The sequence below is a fragment of the Sparus aurata genome, chromosome 4 (genome assembly GCF_900880675.1).
Source record: "Sparus aurata chromosome 4, fSpaAur1.1, whole genome shotgun sequence".
Classification (NCBI taxonomy): Eukaryota; Metazoa; Chordata; class Actinopteri; order Spariformes; family Sparidae; genus Sparus; species Sparus aurata.
This window is the reverse complement of record NC_044190.1, coordinates 25,044,472-25,059,972: the sequence shown is the minus strand read 5'-3', so window position 1 is coordinate 25,059,972 and position 15,501 is coordinate 25,044,472. Positions and strand designations below refer to the sequence as shown.

Genomic DNA, 15,501 nt, shown 5'->3' with positions numbered 1-15,501 from the left:
GAACCGCCCCTGCTTTATAATAATTTAATTTTGCAAAAATGTGTCAAAATAGTGTATGTAGCTAAGATGGCTAAGTTAGCTCTAACATTTCATGTATGAAACATGAAAAAACAACATTTTGAGCTTGGAAATGCTATGAATAACATTTCATCTATCAAAAATATTACATTAATCATTCCGGTTCTTCTTCTTATACACATATTCATTTAATCATTATTTATTACCTTTGTCTTTCCACTTTTTAAATATTTTATAACCATATTTTATAACCGTTAGAAAAATGACCCCCCTGAAGTACCCGGATGTGTGACGTCATAATGCTGAGACGACGGTGTCTGAGGACATGACTTGTTGAGCAACCGGTGTGGATTAAATACACGTCCCATGGTTAAACTGACGCCACATCTTCACAATGTTGTCTTGCAAACGGAGCTTGGGCAATATTATGGTCTCTGCTCGGCGGGTTCTTCGCAGTGATCAAGTAAATACTCTTTATTCGTCCTTGCAATGCGGCTCAAATGGTGCCGCCTGTGATGCTAACGGCGGTTTGCTAAACTTGACGCAGCTCATCGCCTCTCCTCGTTTCTGCCTCCTCAGGTTGTTGTCTCTGGCTGTGTGCGGAGATGTCTGACCACACAAACTGACGGAGAGGTACGCATTGCAGAGATACTGAAGGAGAAGTTTCCGTTAGCCTCGTCGCTCAAAGTTGTGGACATATCAGGTAAACAGAACTGTCATGGGGTCTGGCTGTGTGAAGTTATGGGGACAATGGACTTATATGTCTCTTTAGTTTATTGGCAATTTACCATATATTATGTATGTTCACACGAGGCTACTTTTAATATATTCTAGATGTTCAAGAAAGTCAAGACATCATGGTAGTTACTATCTATGTCTGTTGTTCAGGTTGTGAAGAAACCAGATGGTTGTACACTTGAGAAATTGTTGTTTTTGTGACCCTGTGTTGCGTTCAGGTGGCTGTGGGGCCATGTATGAGATCCATATAGAGTCCAGTGAGTTCAAAGGAAAAAGGACCATTCAGCAACACCAACTAGTCAACCAGGTAATATCCGCCCTGCATATTACCTCTGGCAGTATAAAATGATGAATAGTACTAAGCTATGTGTGACTTACTGTTCAGTTCTTTAGATTTAGATTTTTAAAAAGCTATTAATGAAATGAAACCACAGGGTGCTCTCTCTGTTGGTCAACCATGCTTGTGAGCTTGTGAGATTATCCCGATAACACTGCTGAACATCACTCAATTGTACTGTTATGTTTGTCCTCCACAGGCACTCAAAGAGGAGATTCAAGGAATGCACGGACTGCGAATATTCACTGATGTTCCGAAACATTAGAGAAAGAAAAGCCCTTCCACAGTTGACCTCCAGCCTTTTCCTTTGCTCAGCATATCTAATGTAAATGTACAGTTTTAAAAAGGATATTGTATAATTAATAAACTCCATGATAATTGTTGATGTGCAGGTGACAGAATAGCAGAGGGACATGGTCTCTGGCGGTTGCACATTGACAGTGTTGCATGGGTAAGAAAAGTGAGATTATACTAAGTTATCGTTTTCTATAAAGAAGTTGGATATATTCTACTCTGAGATATAGCATAAATCAGTGAAGGCTGCAAGACGCACAAAATGACTTGGTGAAATGCTTGTGAATTGTCAAGTCATGTAGGTTTCTACCCAATTTTGGGGCCTCTCAGGGTTGATAATGTTGCTGGTGTAATGATAAGCTGTTGAAGTAATAAATACAGCCATCTCCATTAATAATGGAGAATTGCTACGGACCCAAAGTCAGTTTGTGAACACTATTTTATAATGTCATCAACACAATTTGTGTTACCCTCCAATGAAAGTTTTTGCTTTTTGCTTTTAAATTGATTACAAACCATTGTAATGTAAAATGTTAGAAGCAGCCCCCCCGCCCCATGTAGTTCAATAAATCTTGGTGTGCAGAAGCGATGAGATGCTTGGCCTCACTTTTATTTGTTCTCCAGGTACAAATGTATGCAAACCATATTGAATATAAAGTGTAGTAAATACAAATGTTCTGCTGTCAGAGGCAGTAGGAGAGCATGGACAATTTTTGCAATCGCTCAGAAACTAATATAAAATGAACACTTCAAACCAAGAGCCTCAACATCAGATATTTTCCCCACCTCCTCATAAAGCGCTGGTACAAACAGTTGAGCACTTTTAAAGTTGTTTACCACAGATGAAGCGTTCAAGAAACATTAAGGAATTGCATCAAGACAAGCTGGACTAATATAATAGGCCAGGCTGATTATATAAAAATATTTGTTATACAAGCGGTGTAGATAAGTACATATGTTGGCCAAGAAATAACAAGAATCTGCAGTGTGTAATACTATAATAACCAAACAGTATGGTCTAAAAATCCTATTGCGATTATTTTTGGCAGATTGGCCACGATTGTAGTATGTATTACAACAATGCTAGCAGCTAGCATAACCAATTTGTCTAGACCATCCCAATCACCTAGCAACGTCACACATAACGTTAAAGCTAACGGCTAAAAGTCGAGAGAGACCAGTAGCAAGCAGTAGTTTGATAACCTAGATTCATCATGTGGTCAGTACTTTATAGGCACATAATGTCACTCTCCTGCTGGATGTGTAAGTAAATTAGCCCATTGTTTGTTACCACATTAACCATAATAACTTAATGAAGTGATAACGTTAATAAATCAGGGCTACTGTAGCTAGCGTCATGTATCTCTTTTACCGTTAGCTTGATTTCTACGACTACTACTGGCAAACTAACAAATGATTAGCTAATGCTGTCTTTTCAGTTATATTTAAATATTTGTGATTCTTTACAAGTGATGGAAACAGCTACGTGTTTTGTTTTTGGTTAAATCATTGCCATTTTTTGTAATGACATTCAAGTCAGCTTACTGAAATTCAGTTTAAATGTTTGAGGTAACGTTGGCAAGCGTTAGCCATATCGTCGGACTCTGTGGTTTCTGTATTGTGCCTTTGTTAAAACCTGCACCTCGGCTTTCTGACACAAATTTATATTTTCAAATTCACTAAAACATCTATCCAAGTACCAGGTCAGCAACACTGACAAGCTTGCCTTAAACTTTGAGTTGAGGTAATAGGGTGTACGATGTTTAACCAATATTCCCAAGCGCACCTGAAGGCACCACACTTGTTGAAGAACTGTAGTAGGTTGCATCATGGGTGGATGGATGGATGAGTTGCATTATCAGAGTTTTAAAGTTTTTTTACACACTTCACCAGCAGATGGTGCACTTCAACGCTTGCAGGCAAAGGATATGGCCATCGGTGAATTATATTCCTAGATTCGTATAATGGCAAACTGAAGTTGAAACAAACGAGAATCTCCGTGAATTGAACGGGGGGGGAAAAAAAATCAGCACTTAAATCGCGCACGATTGCATGAAGCTGTTGTAGATGGTGAGATCTCCGGCCCCGCTGTGGGTAAAAGGTCTGTATAGCGGCTTGGCTGTCTGCACACAGGCTGCACGCCACATCAGTCTGAGCCCCGAGGAGGAGCGCAGAGGCAGAGCGGCAGGTCTCCGACATGGCTAAAGAGGGAGCAGATATGATGGAGGAAACCGAGTTCATGATAGACAAAAACGTGGGCAAAGAAACGGAAAACGTGGAATCGTCCGGCGGCGATGCCAAAGAGATGCGAGCGGTGATACTGGCAGGCTTCGGGGGTCTCAACAAACTCAGGGTGACCAAGAAGCCAATGCCCGAGCTCCAGGGTGGCGAGGTGAAGATCCGCGTCAAAGCATGGTAAATATGAAAATATATACCACTGTGTGCCTACCTGTACCTGCCGATGGACTGTGATGTGCTCTGGCCTTCGCTGCACAGTGTTTCTGACAAGTATGAAACGCTGGACCTCACATCTGATTGGGAAAAAAAAAATTCGCAGTGATGAAGCCACAGGTCCTTTTTTTTAGTGCAAGGCTGCCTGGAGCAACTGTTGTCAGACAAGCCAGCGTTTTTCTCAGACAGATCCACTTATTTTCAGTCAATCAGGAGGTATAAACTGAGTCATTAATGCAGAAGATGACAGCTGAAACCAGTGCCTGGTGTTTGCAAACTCTCAGTTAGAAAAACATAATTCAAGCCTGTTGAATCTGGCCTTGTATTTTCAGGGCAATAGCCGGTGACTCACTGCTGATTATGATGAAGAAATAGCACAGGGTGATTTGTATATCTCTCAACATCTCATACTAAATATTTATATTGCTTAGACGGTTCATATGTTTCTTCTCAAAATCATGTATCAACGGGATCTCACATCAACAAACACTGAAGGTGGCAACTGTTTATATTTTTTTCTGTTGCAGTGGCTTGAATTTTTTGGACCTGATGGTACGTCAGGGGAATATTGATAATCCGCCAAAACCTCCTCTCGTCCCTGGCTTTGAATGCTCTGGTATAGTAGAGTCGGTGGCTGAAAACACAACAGGATTCGAGGTAAGTGAAATGAGGTGTCAGTTTCTGAGCAACCGAATCTGCAAAACAAAGATGCTGTGAGTCTATTAACGAGATATCCATTTCAGGCAATCAATAATCTGCTAATAACTTCCCCTCTGCTCGTTATCCAGCTACTCAAACATGTGTGTCTCTCAGATAGGAGACAGAGTTATGGCTTTTGTGAATTACAATGCCTGGGCCGAAGTTGTTTGCACACCGGTGGATTTTGTCTACAAGATGCCGGACGAGATGACGTTTGTCGAGGCTGCTGCGTTCTCCCTGAACTTTGTGGCCGCCTATATGATGCTGTTTGAGGTCGCCAACCTGCGAGAGGGGATGTCAGTGTTGGTTCACTCAGCGGGAGGTGGTGTGGTAAGTGTTTGTCCTCTGCTTGTTGCACAGCCACCAAACAAGTTCCTCCATTTCATCCGAATTTCCTCGTAACTGATGGCTTCATAGCCACAAATGGAAGAAGTCACTGTTGTTTATGCCACAGTGCCAAATGAAATCATGAACCATGAGTTTGAATTATGTATATCTAAAATGTCTTGACCATCCTTTTGAGTAATTTTGAGTTTGGGAATGACTGAAAGAAATGCTTATAACTGAAGTCACTCACTTAAAGGATTCTATTCAATACAAATGTCTTGTTGCCTGTATGTTGTGTTCTCAGGCATAGACACATTGTTGCTAATTGTTTTGTTATTTTCAGGGTCAAGCTGTGGCTCAACTGTGCTCCACTGTTCCTAATGTCACAGTGTTTGGGATCGCCTCATGTTTCAAACACGCAGCCATCAGAGACTCGGTGACTCACCTCTTCGACCGAAACGCTGATTATATGCAAGAAATCAAAAAGTAAGCCCAGTGGGTTCATTTGTGTCATGGTTGTTTGAGCTTGAGGAGCTTGCATTTATTTCCTCATGTGCAATACTAATTTTATAATGTTAAAAATGACATCAATCAGTGAGATCAATCAAACTTTATTCATGTAGCACCATTTCAACAAATCAAGTGCATTACATGTGATCGACAAAACATCTAGGATAAAACACACGAGGCATCGTCGTGCAGCCTGCATGTTACACATGTGGATTAATGTGACAACGTGGACCTCACTGTGCGAGGATGCAGATGTTACCTGTTGCCTTATTTGGTCTTGTGTGGCAATGGTCCCCATGGCAACGCACAGCTCATCTCAGAGAGCAGCAGCATTGTGTGGGGCGGAGGTCCGCGCTGGCAATGTGGAACAACTGAGCCAATTAAGGCTGAGCATTGATACCCTAAGCATTCCGATCGCAGCGCAGCACACTGTTAGCCGGTGTGCACGACAAAGAAAGCACCTTATAGCGCACATTGCCCGAGATCTTCTGTAATGTGAGGCAAATTTGCTGCAATTACGCTGTGAAGTTTTAATCTGCGTTGTGAAGATGTTGTGAAGCTCAGCACCATCCTGCCTCCTCTGCTTCAGAGAGCTTGTGGAGTGATGTAACAAAGGATACATGCGCCCTACATGTATTTTTATATATTTTTTTAGATTATGATACATGCACTTTCTTAAAAGCACTTACTCTTTCATGCTCTCTGCCTACATATCAAGTGGTTGTGGATTAATATGCCTTTCATCTCTCTGGCCCACACATTCTTCTCAGGATCAAGAGCAAAGTACAATTAAATTAGTCTTATTACAAAAGGCAAAAAAACCATGGGAATCACAAGACCACCAAGCAGTTTAGCCAAGCAGGTGTCCAGGGCAGAAAGGCAGAAAGTGAGGAATTATGGCTGCCTTGATAAAAGCATGCCTTTCATTCTTTTATATCCATGCCTTTAATGAGTCCCTTCAAGGCAAACATTTTTTGTTGTTGTGTCCGGCTGATTCTCTGTGCGAATCACAACATAAGGAGGATGTTTAAAGGATGTTTCTGATGAGGAGTTAATGTGGGCATTGCAAAACATCAATAAGTTCTTTATAAGAAAGCAGTGGGCAGACATGTGGGCTGTACACTGCAACTTTTTCTCGGGAGAAATGCTCCTGAGAATTGTGGCTGAAGTCTTATGAATCTATGATTACACAAAACCTGAAGCTGCTCCAGAGTTTGAATCATAGACTGACTCATAAATATGTGCATATGTTTTGCATTTTTTAATGTTTTTTTTTTTTATACATTTAGTGCTCACAGTCATAAACAAGGTAAGACAGCCTTATCAATGGATGAAGTTAGCCTCTGATTTACCTTTATCTCAACAAAAAAACGTCTGTAGATTATCTCGACATGTTCAGTAGAACAGGCCATTAACTGATCGGTGGATGGACATAAAATTGATTCTGCAGCTATTTTGGGGCTGCAACTAATTTTCTTTATTGATTGATCTGCTGATTATTTTCAGGAGTCACTGTTTTGCCATTAAAGAACAATCACCGTTTCCTAAGCAAAGCACAATGTTTTCTCATCAAATCACTTGTTTTGTCCAACAAACAGTCTATAAGACCTCCAGGCCTTATAAAAATATATATTGAAAAAGAAATAAAGAAAAAGAAAAGCTTTGGATTCTCAAAAACTATGCTAATGCCTTTTCTGGTGCTTGTAACTGATTGTTTGTTTCAGTTCAAAGCAATGATTATCAATTGGCCACTTGATACATTTAAAAAGCAAAAGCTTTAACGGTTCTCTGCTTGGGGCTTCATATTATTGCAAACTGAATATCTATGTGTGTGTTGGACTGTTGGTAAGACAAAAGAAAACATATGAAGATTTCAACTGAGGCTCCGTTAAACTATGTAGGACAGATTACATTTTTTTGATATTTGATGGACTAAATTATCAACAGAAAAGAAATCTGCAAATAACTGTTAGTTGCAGCACTAATGTTTAGGCTTTAAGCATATTTGTAGTCACTCATGACATTCACATTATGAATCCTTTTATTCAGTGAACTTTACTTTGCTCTTGATGTTTTAGGATTTCTCCAGACGGAGTGGACATCGTGTTGGACTGTCTGTGTGGAGAGAACACAGGGAAAGGCCTGACTCTGCTGAAGCCTTTAGGAACTTACATCCTCTACGGTGAGAATATATACTGACATACTAACCATTATATATAAAACTTGAGCCAAGATACAGATAACATAACATAATGAATGGAAATATGGAAACAGGCCTGGGAAAGTAACTGCTCCTGGGCAAGGAAATAGTCTGGCACATTTTCTTTTGTAAATCAAAGAATTTATGTTTTTGTGAGACCAATGTGGTAATTTGTGATCTATGGAGGCACTTATTGTCTGATATATTTTTTTTTCCATTTTTGATTGTAAAACAAGCCATTTAAAGGTGGTTGTGACACGCCAAAAACGTATCCATGGTTTTACATACGCTTCTTTGAGAATGTAAGCTTATGTCACTTCACTTTTTGGACTTTTGTCAAGTTGGCTTTAACCTCTGCTTCAGTTTCTGGAGGCCTGGCACCAAGTCTTTATCGTTAACCTAAGCTTACTCCGGGCAAAAATAGCAACTGAGATATCAAACCCTTCCTTTAAAGACGAGTGAGGAAATGGTGAGGCTCACTCTAATTTAACATACTCCACACTCCTTCACAGCTACCATTTTAATCTGATCTCTGTTAATTACTTTAGTTCCTGTCAGGCCTTATGAATACAGTAACGGCATTAGCGGTAGATTAATTAATTAGTTTTGGTTACACTGAATTTGTGCAAAGGCATGCTTGCACCGATCTAAGGGTCTAAAGGTGCCAACTCTTTCTCCCCCACTTCACCTTTCATGCTTCGTGGCTGCTTATTAATGACCAGTCACTTCTGTCCAGCATACAGAAATCCTTTTCTTTGTGTTTTTTCAGGCGCGTCAAACATGGTAACTGGGGAAACAAAGAGTTTCTTCAGCTTTGCAAAATCCGTGAGTCAGAGATGCAGTCTGTTACTATCCAATGAACATTTCATAGCAAATGAAACATACACTCGCACAAACAAAAATGACTCACCCGCGATTGACGTGCTTCTCTGTTTTTTTCCCTCCAGTGGTGGCAGGTGGAGAAGGTGAATCCTATTAAACTCTACGAGGAGAACAAAGTTATAGCTGGATTCTCTCTCCTCAACCTCCTCTTCAAGCACGGCAAATGTAGTCTCGTGAAATCAGTGATGGACAAACTCTTGTGTCTCTACGACCAAAAGAAAGTCAAGCCGGTCGTTGACTCCCTGTGGGCGCTGGAGGAGGTAAGAACCTGGGGTGATCAAAGGGTGATTTTTCTACAATCGTCTTGGACAGCATATCAGCCGTTGTTTGTCTCTGCTGCTTTCTGTGGGACATTGTCAGCTGTTCTTGGACAGACTTCCACAGATGGTGGGTAGGTTGCTTCTGCCTCTTCCACAGTTACTATCACACTCACACAAACCCCACACGTTGATCACTTCACTCCCGATCCCTACAAACTCTTCAGGTGTCCCTTTACCTGTGGTTTCTCCATTTCTGGTGAATGTTTGTTAAGTAGAACTTCATCTAATAATTTGTACGTTACCGGCTTTGGACCAGCTTATCAATCATTGTTTAGAGTATATTGAATGTAAAATTGAGTCATATTTTTTCTTGTTGGTGCGAGGTCCATCTCTACTCTGTCGTCTCTGTTGATTTAAACTCTACACTGTGAACTACTAAAAAGCGTTTGAAGCTCCATAACTGCAAAGCTTGCCTCTATTGGATGACATGAGACGTTCGAACACATCCCTAGATGTGGTCTGCCTGAGAGCGTCTCATTAGTTGGGGTATCTCTGAGGTCAAGGCTAATGAGACAGACCACTGTAGACTGACAGACCACTCTTAGGGCTGGACTGTGTGGGCGAGGGCTCTCTCTTTTTCAAAACTTTTAAAGTTCAAAAGAATTTGAACATACACATCATTTTTTCAAATTGGTTTGAAGGCGACACACATTGCTGTGATTGTAACACAAGTAAAAGTAGGTGCATGTTTGACGCCATAACATTAAGACTACTTGCCAAAGCACTATGACTGTGTTACCTATCTTAGATGTTACCACTTTATCACAGTAACATCTGAAAATGGGGGGGGGGGGGGACAAAAAGTATTGTTGTAATCCCTGTTCTGTGCTAGTGCATGTGCGACCGCTGTCCATATGTGCTGGCCAAATGGTCTTACCCTTCAGTATAGTCTTCATACTTTCCTTTGTGGTGTCGTACTGTTCGTTTGAGTAGGCAGCAGGTTGTACAGTTGATATTGCTCCAATTGTTCCTGGTGTCTACGATGCCTTATGGACAGGCTAACAGATGAGTCCTCAGTTTATTGCGGAAGAGGAACTTAAGCTGCTGCTTCTTATAAAGACGGCAAGCTAACATTCACAAAAGTCACAGCCTAATCTTCATGAGTATTTCTGACATCTACGGTAGAACCCAAAATACTTCCAAAAGCTGCTTGTCCTTCTGCAGGGTGATTCTCCAATCACTATGCCCACTAATGTCCTCCTCCAAATTTTTTCAAAATTATGATTAGCTTAGTTTACTGATAGTTCAAGGGCGCTTGCAACACGTCAAGCAGAAAATTGAACGTAAAGAATGTTGTCTGCCGGCACATGAGACAAACTGATGCGAACCGCCTGTTGCGCTGACAGGAAAAATGTGGGGCTACAGCTTTTATTATGGAGATTGGCAACATGTAATTCTGGCATTGCTTCACCTGACTTCAGCCTCAGCAGAAGTTTAATCGATCCTTCTCACAGCAGATGCTGTCTGACTTATGAAAGCACAGGTAGAATTTATAACATTAATATCGGCTGCAATCCATTTAGACTTGTCCCAGGGCTCTGGTGTTGTGTATGCTCACTCACTTACATGGTTCACCGGGCCACTTAATAGAATTGAGCTATCGTTAACATTACTGGTCACACCTGCGCCTTTCCTGCTTTGACAAGTGAAATGTCAGCCATGAAAAAAGGGTCTGTTAGCTTGAATAAGTGAGAACACTTTCTGTTCTAGGGCTGCACAATAAAAGATGATAATATTGCGATTGTTTTGACAGATATTACGAATGATCGTTTTTGCTTCACAGTTTTCATTTTCAGTGAAAAAATGATCATGATGATTTGGCATTTGTTGGGGTCTGTGCCAAACGTTACATTACACTACAGTACTTGTTTGTACTGCAGTTTCGTCACACATTGCACCTATGTGTCTACCTATATAGTGCAATTTCACTATTTCGATTAATTAATTATGCATCCCTGGTAAAATGGTATCATTATAACTTAAGTAAAAGCCTTTTCCTCGGCTTAAAGTTTAACCTGAGAGTGATTTGCCTTATCCCTCCAATCAGCAATATCAGAATGCATCCAACACGTCCTCTGTCTTCACAAGTAAAATGTTTGGAATTTACATCACTGCCAAAAAAGCTCCTGGAATACCGATAAAAGGCGAGGCAGTGCAGGTTATACATCACCAGTAGCTGATTACAAGTCAATCTGAACTCGGTTCGTCTACCGTTGGGGGAGAGTATGTGATGAAATGATTGCTGAAATTTCATTTCTCATGGGAAACTCCCCATGTATTGTTGTCATTAAACTCTGGCAGATTGCTCAGGCCTTTCACTGAAACTAGTGCCCGTGAAGAATCTCATTAGAGGAGAGGATGGTGTGGGATGTAGTGTCAGGGGCACAGTCTGCCTCAACTCTTGGTATGCCCGGAGGGGGAATTCATAGGGCGCTGTTTTTTTATGTTGACCATGCAAGCTTTTTTCAAAAGACCAACGGGAGGTGATTTGACCACCAAACCTTTACTTCGGAAAAGAGTGAATGTAAAGGTAAATGCTATTTTGGACACAAAACAAGTGAATCCTCTTACAGAATCTTACAGTGGTCGCTTGAAAGTACCAGGAAAGTCCAGTTACACCTACGATCCAAGTGGATTAACTCCCCTTGTCCCCCCCCCCCCCCCCGCAAACTTTACCTAGCAGCAGTGCCGAGCAAGTTTGTGACCCATTTTTGCTCTTGGCATGATTTGCGACGTTTCTTTTAGCAAATGAATGCTCGTGACACAATGGCCTCCAGACAAAGAGGCACATTCAGTTGTGTCTTTGTGCGGACTGTAATGAGAAAGCAAGTTACAGCATCCTGAGCAAATCTTTTGTGACGTGTGAATTTTTCTCTATACAGTTGAGTCAGACAAGCTTTAATTAGTAGCATTGAAGTTTCATTGTTTATAGCTTTGACCTGCGAGGTGTGTTGATCGACGTTCACAAAAAATGTTGCAGTAATGCTAGAATTACATGAACAATGGTGGTGCTCTCAAAAAATGTGACAGTTTTCAACTTTTGGTATTGTCCTGCAGACAACATGATGACAAGGGGCCAAAAAATATGAGCAATGGTGAAATGTTGTGAAAATATTGAATTATAACTCAAAACTGTTCTCTCTGTTATAATTAAAATAAGGATAATAAGGGAAATGTAACTTGGCACTTTTTCTATAAAACAGTCTGGCTGCAGCACAAGCCTCAAACTGTTTCTGTTTTCTATATCTAAATCTATTTGTGTGTATAAACCCAAGTTCTTGTCAGGGTTCCACTCATGCTCCTTCAGTAATTACAACAGCTGTGCCATGTTTAGATGTTAAAAACATGAGCCATCATTTCATGAGATTTCATTGGTTGATATTACAATCTTTAGCAGCTGCTGTCACGTTGTTTCCCAACAGCTGAGCTTGTTGATTGTTGTGTTTTATTCTCAGGTAAAAGAGGCCATGCAGAGAATTCACGACAGAGGCAACATAGGAAAACTCATTCTGGATGTTGAGAAGACTCCCACTCCTCTGGTAACAGAAACATTCTTTCGTGTGTTCTTAGTAAATGACAGGAATTAAGTCATCAGAAAGCAACAGACAGGGCTGCCAGTAGTATCAGCATACAGATAATGACAGCTGCAAAATATTTTATCACCACTAGATGGCCAGCGACAGCACAGAAACCAGTGAAGCGGGAGAGGAGGAAGAGGAGCCAGAGGGAGACAACGACAGCAAGGAGCGAATGCCTTTCATCCATTAAACCCAGCGAACCCCAACACACCTAGAGACTGGAGAGGCTGCACACACCCCCCACAGAGGAATACTACGACACACACACATAGTGTTGTGCAGTATGTGCCTGTGTGTGTATGCATGTGCCGTGTGCATGAATGCATGAATGTGTGTTTGTACAGAATATGTTCGTGCCTCTTGTACCCTGTCGTTTGTCAGTTGATCGGTCAAGCTGATTTTTTGGGGTAATGACATTTTTCTCACCGAGGGCAACAAGTGGAATTCTCGAAATAGTATTACTATGATATGGATGTGACGCTAGCTGATGATGTGAATAGGTATGTGTCCAATTTACAGATGATTGCATCTGCCAGCAGTTTATTGAATTAGTAACAGACAAAACAAGCATTTTAGCCTGCTGACTCACCGTCATCACTTCAAGATTAGCATGCTTCAAAAACAGATTCAGCTCATAGGTGTCACATCATGTCTGTCCTCAGTGATGACCGTTGTAATATGAGAGCAATGGAAAAGTAGAGCAGTAGAGCAAAGGTTTTGTGTATAGATAGATGCATGATATTTTATTCTGTTTGCCAACTATGTAATATTATGGGATCACCAGTGCCTTTGAGCTACAAACAAGTGTTTGAGGCTTGAACCGCCTTTCTCGAGTGAAGTTTGCATTGATATGACCCACAGAAACGCTTTATATATTTAACTGGAATACAAAAATGGATGCCTAAACTTTTGCAGATTCTTCCTCGCCTGATCATGTAATCTGTAGGAAGGTAAATCTGACACATTTACCCACTAAACTGTGTATTTATAACTTTTAATAAAGCACAGTACATAATGTGCGGCACTAGACTGCGTCACATTTATTCGGCAGGTCATTTGGCATAGAACAGAACACATTCCGAGTTTCGAGTACATATCTGTCTCAAAATCTTGCAGAAAAATATGTAAATACAAAATTCTGGATTTTATTGGCAAAGGATCGTGAAGTCATCAGTCAGACTGCAGTTCGAGGGTTGCGAAGTCTCTGCTTTGCCTGTCTGACCAAAGTTGTTTAATGCTGGTGCCTCACAACAAAAGTGCCATAAGAACATGAAGAACATAAATTATTTTTGCAATGAGCTGGTGTACAAAGGCAGGGTGGTGTGTGTTATTTTATTTTTAAGTATGATGCCCTCTGCTTTACTCCACATCTGCGAGTTGTTAAAGAAGCACGAGAGGAGAACAGCTGGCCAGGAACAAATGGCTACAGACGGCTGATCTGTAATTATTTGTGAAGGTAACAGCGTTAAACCATTTCTTCTGCTGTGCTTATTCGGTTTTCTTTATATCAGCTAGTCATTTGACTTATTTATTACCTTGGAATATCAAAGTGAAATACCAGAGTATCGTCAAAAAGGTATTTTCTCAACTCTAATAAAAGCCAATATTTAATTAAAAAATGGCATTTTAGGACAGAATAAATGGAACAGCATAGTAAGAGACAAATTAACAGGAGTAAACACTTATTGGGTGTACTATAGTGATTTAGAAATTGATTTGTAGGTTTGGAAATAAGTATAGTGACGCGTAGACACTTTGGAAATACATCTCAATTTTGATGCCTTCAATTTCGGGTCGGATTATGTGTAAGTATGTGTTTGTGTGTGTGAGAGAGAGGATCTTTATGAGTGTGCATTCACATTGCCTTGTAAAAAAAAAAAAAAAAGAAAAAACATGTCTAAAGAAGTGTTTGGCACATGATCTAGCATTGTAGTGTGCTTACAAGAATCCTTATAAACTATGGTTTACCTGCGGTGATATTTTTGTCACATTCTCTTGCTTGTTATGTACTTTCTTTGAGTACAACTCTGTTTACTTGAATAAATTTATCTGCAACATATCCAGTGACTGTGTGTTTTTCTTTTTCTTTTTCTGACCCACATGAGATTTGCGGCCTCCCTGAAGTCAGTTCTTTCCAAATTCAAAACGTGTCTCTTCTCTTTTGATATACATGTTCTATAGATAGGCCTACTTATGTAAAAACAATCAAACAAAAACAAAGACTTCTTTGTGTGTGTACATTACATTGTACAAGTGTACTGCACATCCCTCAGTTTGGCAACAGATGGCAACAAATTATAAAGGTAGTACAGTGTGTGTATGTGTGTGGTGTCTTAATCACTAATTAAACCAGAACACCTGACCCTCATTGTCCGTCTCATCCTCAACTCAGGATTAGTTTGGGTGTTACGTCTGCTTCAGGATGGAAAGAGAGAAGTGCTAGCTGTTTGGAACAGAAGTTCTTGCAAATGCAACAGATTTTTGTATTTGCAGGCTGACTAAACAGAACTTGGACTCCATACTGTGCAAGGAGTCTAAACTAAATAGACAACGTACAACGTACTGTCTGTAAGGGCGTCACAAAACTTTGATACAAAAAACTCAATACTCAATACCTCTTTTGATACCACTGCAAAAAGGCAGGAAGGGGAATCGTAAGCAAAAATATTGGATGACTTTTTTTAAAAATTTGAATTAAAAACCTGTACACAGTGCTGGTACAGGAAAAGTGACTAAACCAACACATTAGTAGTCTAATAAAGTTCATATCTGTGCAGCCTTAGGTTGAAAATCTGATTGTAGATCAGTTTTTTGTTTTTATAGATTTGATACTTTAAATTCTATCAAATGCGGATATTGTATCATTTTAAACATGTGGTATTGAAACAGTATTACAGTATCGATACTTTCGACACACCTTAGTGTGTGGTAAACAAAACAAAAAAACATACATTTATTTTCTTGTATTTTTATTTCAAGACAGATTGTATAACTTGCTGGAAAACAACATATATCAGAATCTCGTCCTCTATAGGGTGGGTGTGTTTTTGTAAATGTGCAGCTGAAGACCGTAAAAATGGGAAAAACATGCGTGAGCTGGTTTTGAGAGACGTGGTGCTATATTGAGCCCATATGCCCTGAAGGTTT

At 40.2% G+C, this 15,501-nt stretch overlaps 2 protein-coding genes across 5 annotated transcripts; both read left to right on the top strand.

Annotated features, from left to right (window-relative positions):
- The first annotated feature begins 293 nt into the window (after window positions 1–293).
- Window positions 294–1,976, top strand: bola3 (bolA family member 3). The gene is made up of 4 exons (XM_030414841.1): window positions 294–481; window positions 598–721; window positions 975–1,063; window positions 1,293–1,976. Exons 1-4 carry the CDS (start codon window positions 413–415, stop codon window positions 1,356–1,358), a joined length of 348 nt encoding a protein of 115 aa, XP_030270701.1. The 5' UTR covers window positions 294–412; the 3' UTR covers window positions 1,359–1,976.
- A 549-nt stretch (window positions 1,977–2,525) lies between these two features.
- vat1l (vesicle amine transport 1-like) lies at window positions 2,526–14,413 on the top strand. Of its 4 annotated transcripts, XM_030414837.1 has the most exons (10): window positions 2,526–2,650; window positions 3,521–3,802; window positions 4,366–4,495; window positions 4,652–4,867; window positions 5,208–5,350; window positions 7,453–7,556; window positions 8,344–8,399; window positions 8,522–8,716; window positions 12,232–12,315; window positions 12,446–14,413. In XM_030414837.1, the coding sequence occupies exons 2-10, from the start codon at window positions 3,585–3,587 to the stop codon at window positions 12,542–12,544; spliced, it is 1,245 nt and encodes a 414-aa protein (XP_030270697.1). In that variant the 5' UTR covers window positions 2,526–2,650; window positions 3,521–3,584; the 3' UTR covers window positions 12,545–14,413. The 4 variants fall into 4 exon arrangements, with proteins under 4 accessions (XP_030270697.1, XP_030270699.1, XP_030270698.1 ...); XM_030414839.1 differs by lacking the exon at window positions 3,521–3,802 and having other exon boundaries at window positions 2,563–2,650; XM_030414838.1 differs by lacking the exon at window positions 2,526–2,650 and having other exon boundaries at window positions 2,659–3,802; window positions 12,232–12,334.
- Window positions 14,414–15,501: the final 1,088 nt, after the last annotated feature.

Bases quoted from the DNA above. Each gene is read 5' to 3' on its own strand.
- bola3 (XM_030414841.1), top strand. From the start codon at position 413: ATGTTGTCTTGCAAACGGAGCTTGGGCAATATTATGGTCTCTGCTCGG. The intron at 482-597 runs GTAAATACTCTT...CTGCCTCCTCAG, and splicing joins GGGTTCTTCGCAGTGATCAA to GTTGTTGTCTCTGGCTGTGT. The intron at 722-974 runs GTAAACAGAACT...TGTTGCGTTCAG, and splicing joins CAAAGTTGTGGACATATCAG to GTGGCTGTGGGGCCATGTAT.
- vat1l (XM_030414837.1), top strand. From the start codon at position 3,585: ATGGCTAAAGAGGGAGCAGATATGATGGAGGAAACCGAGTTCATGATA. The intron at 7,557-8,343 runs GTGAGAATATAT...GTGTTTTTTCAG, and splicing joins AGGAACTTACATCCTCTACG to GCGCGTCAAACATGGTAACT. The intron at 12,316-12,445 runs GTAACAGAAACA...TATCACCACTAG, and splicing joins AGAAGACTCCCACTCCTCTG to ATGGCCAGCGACAGCACAGA.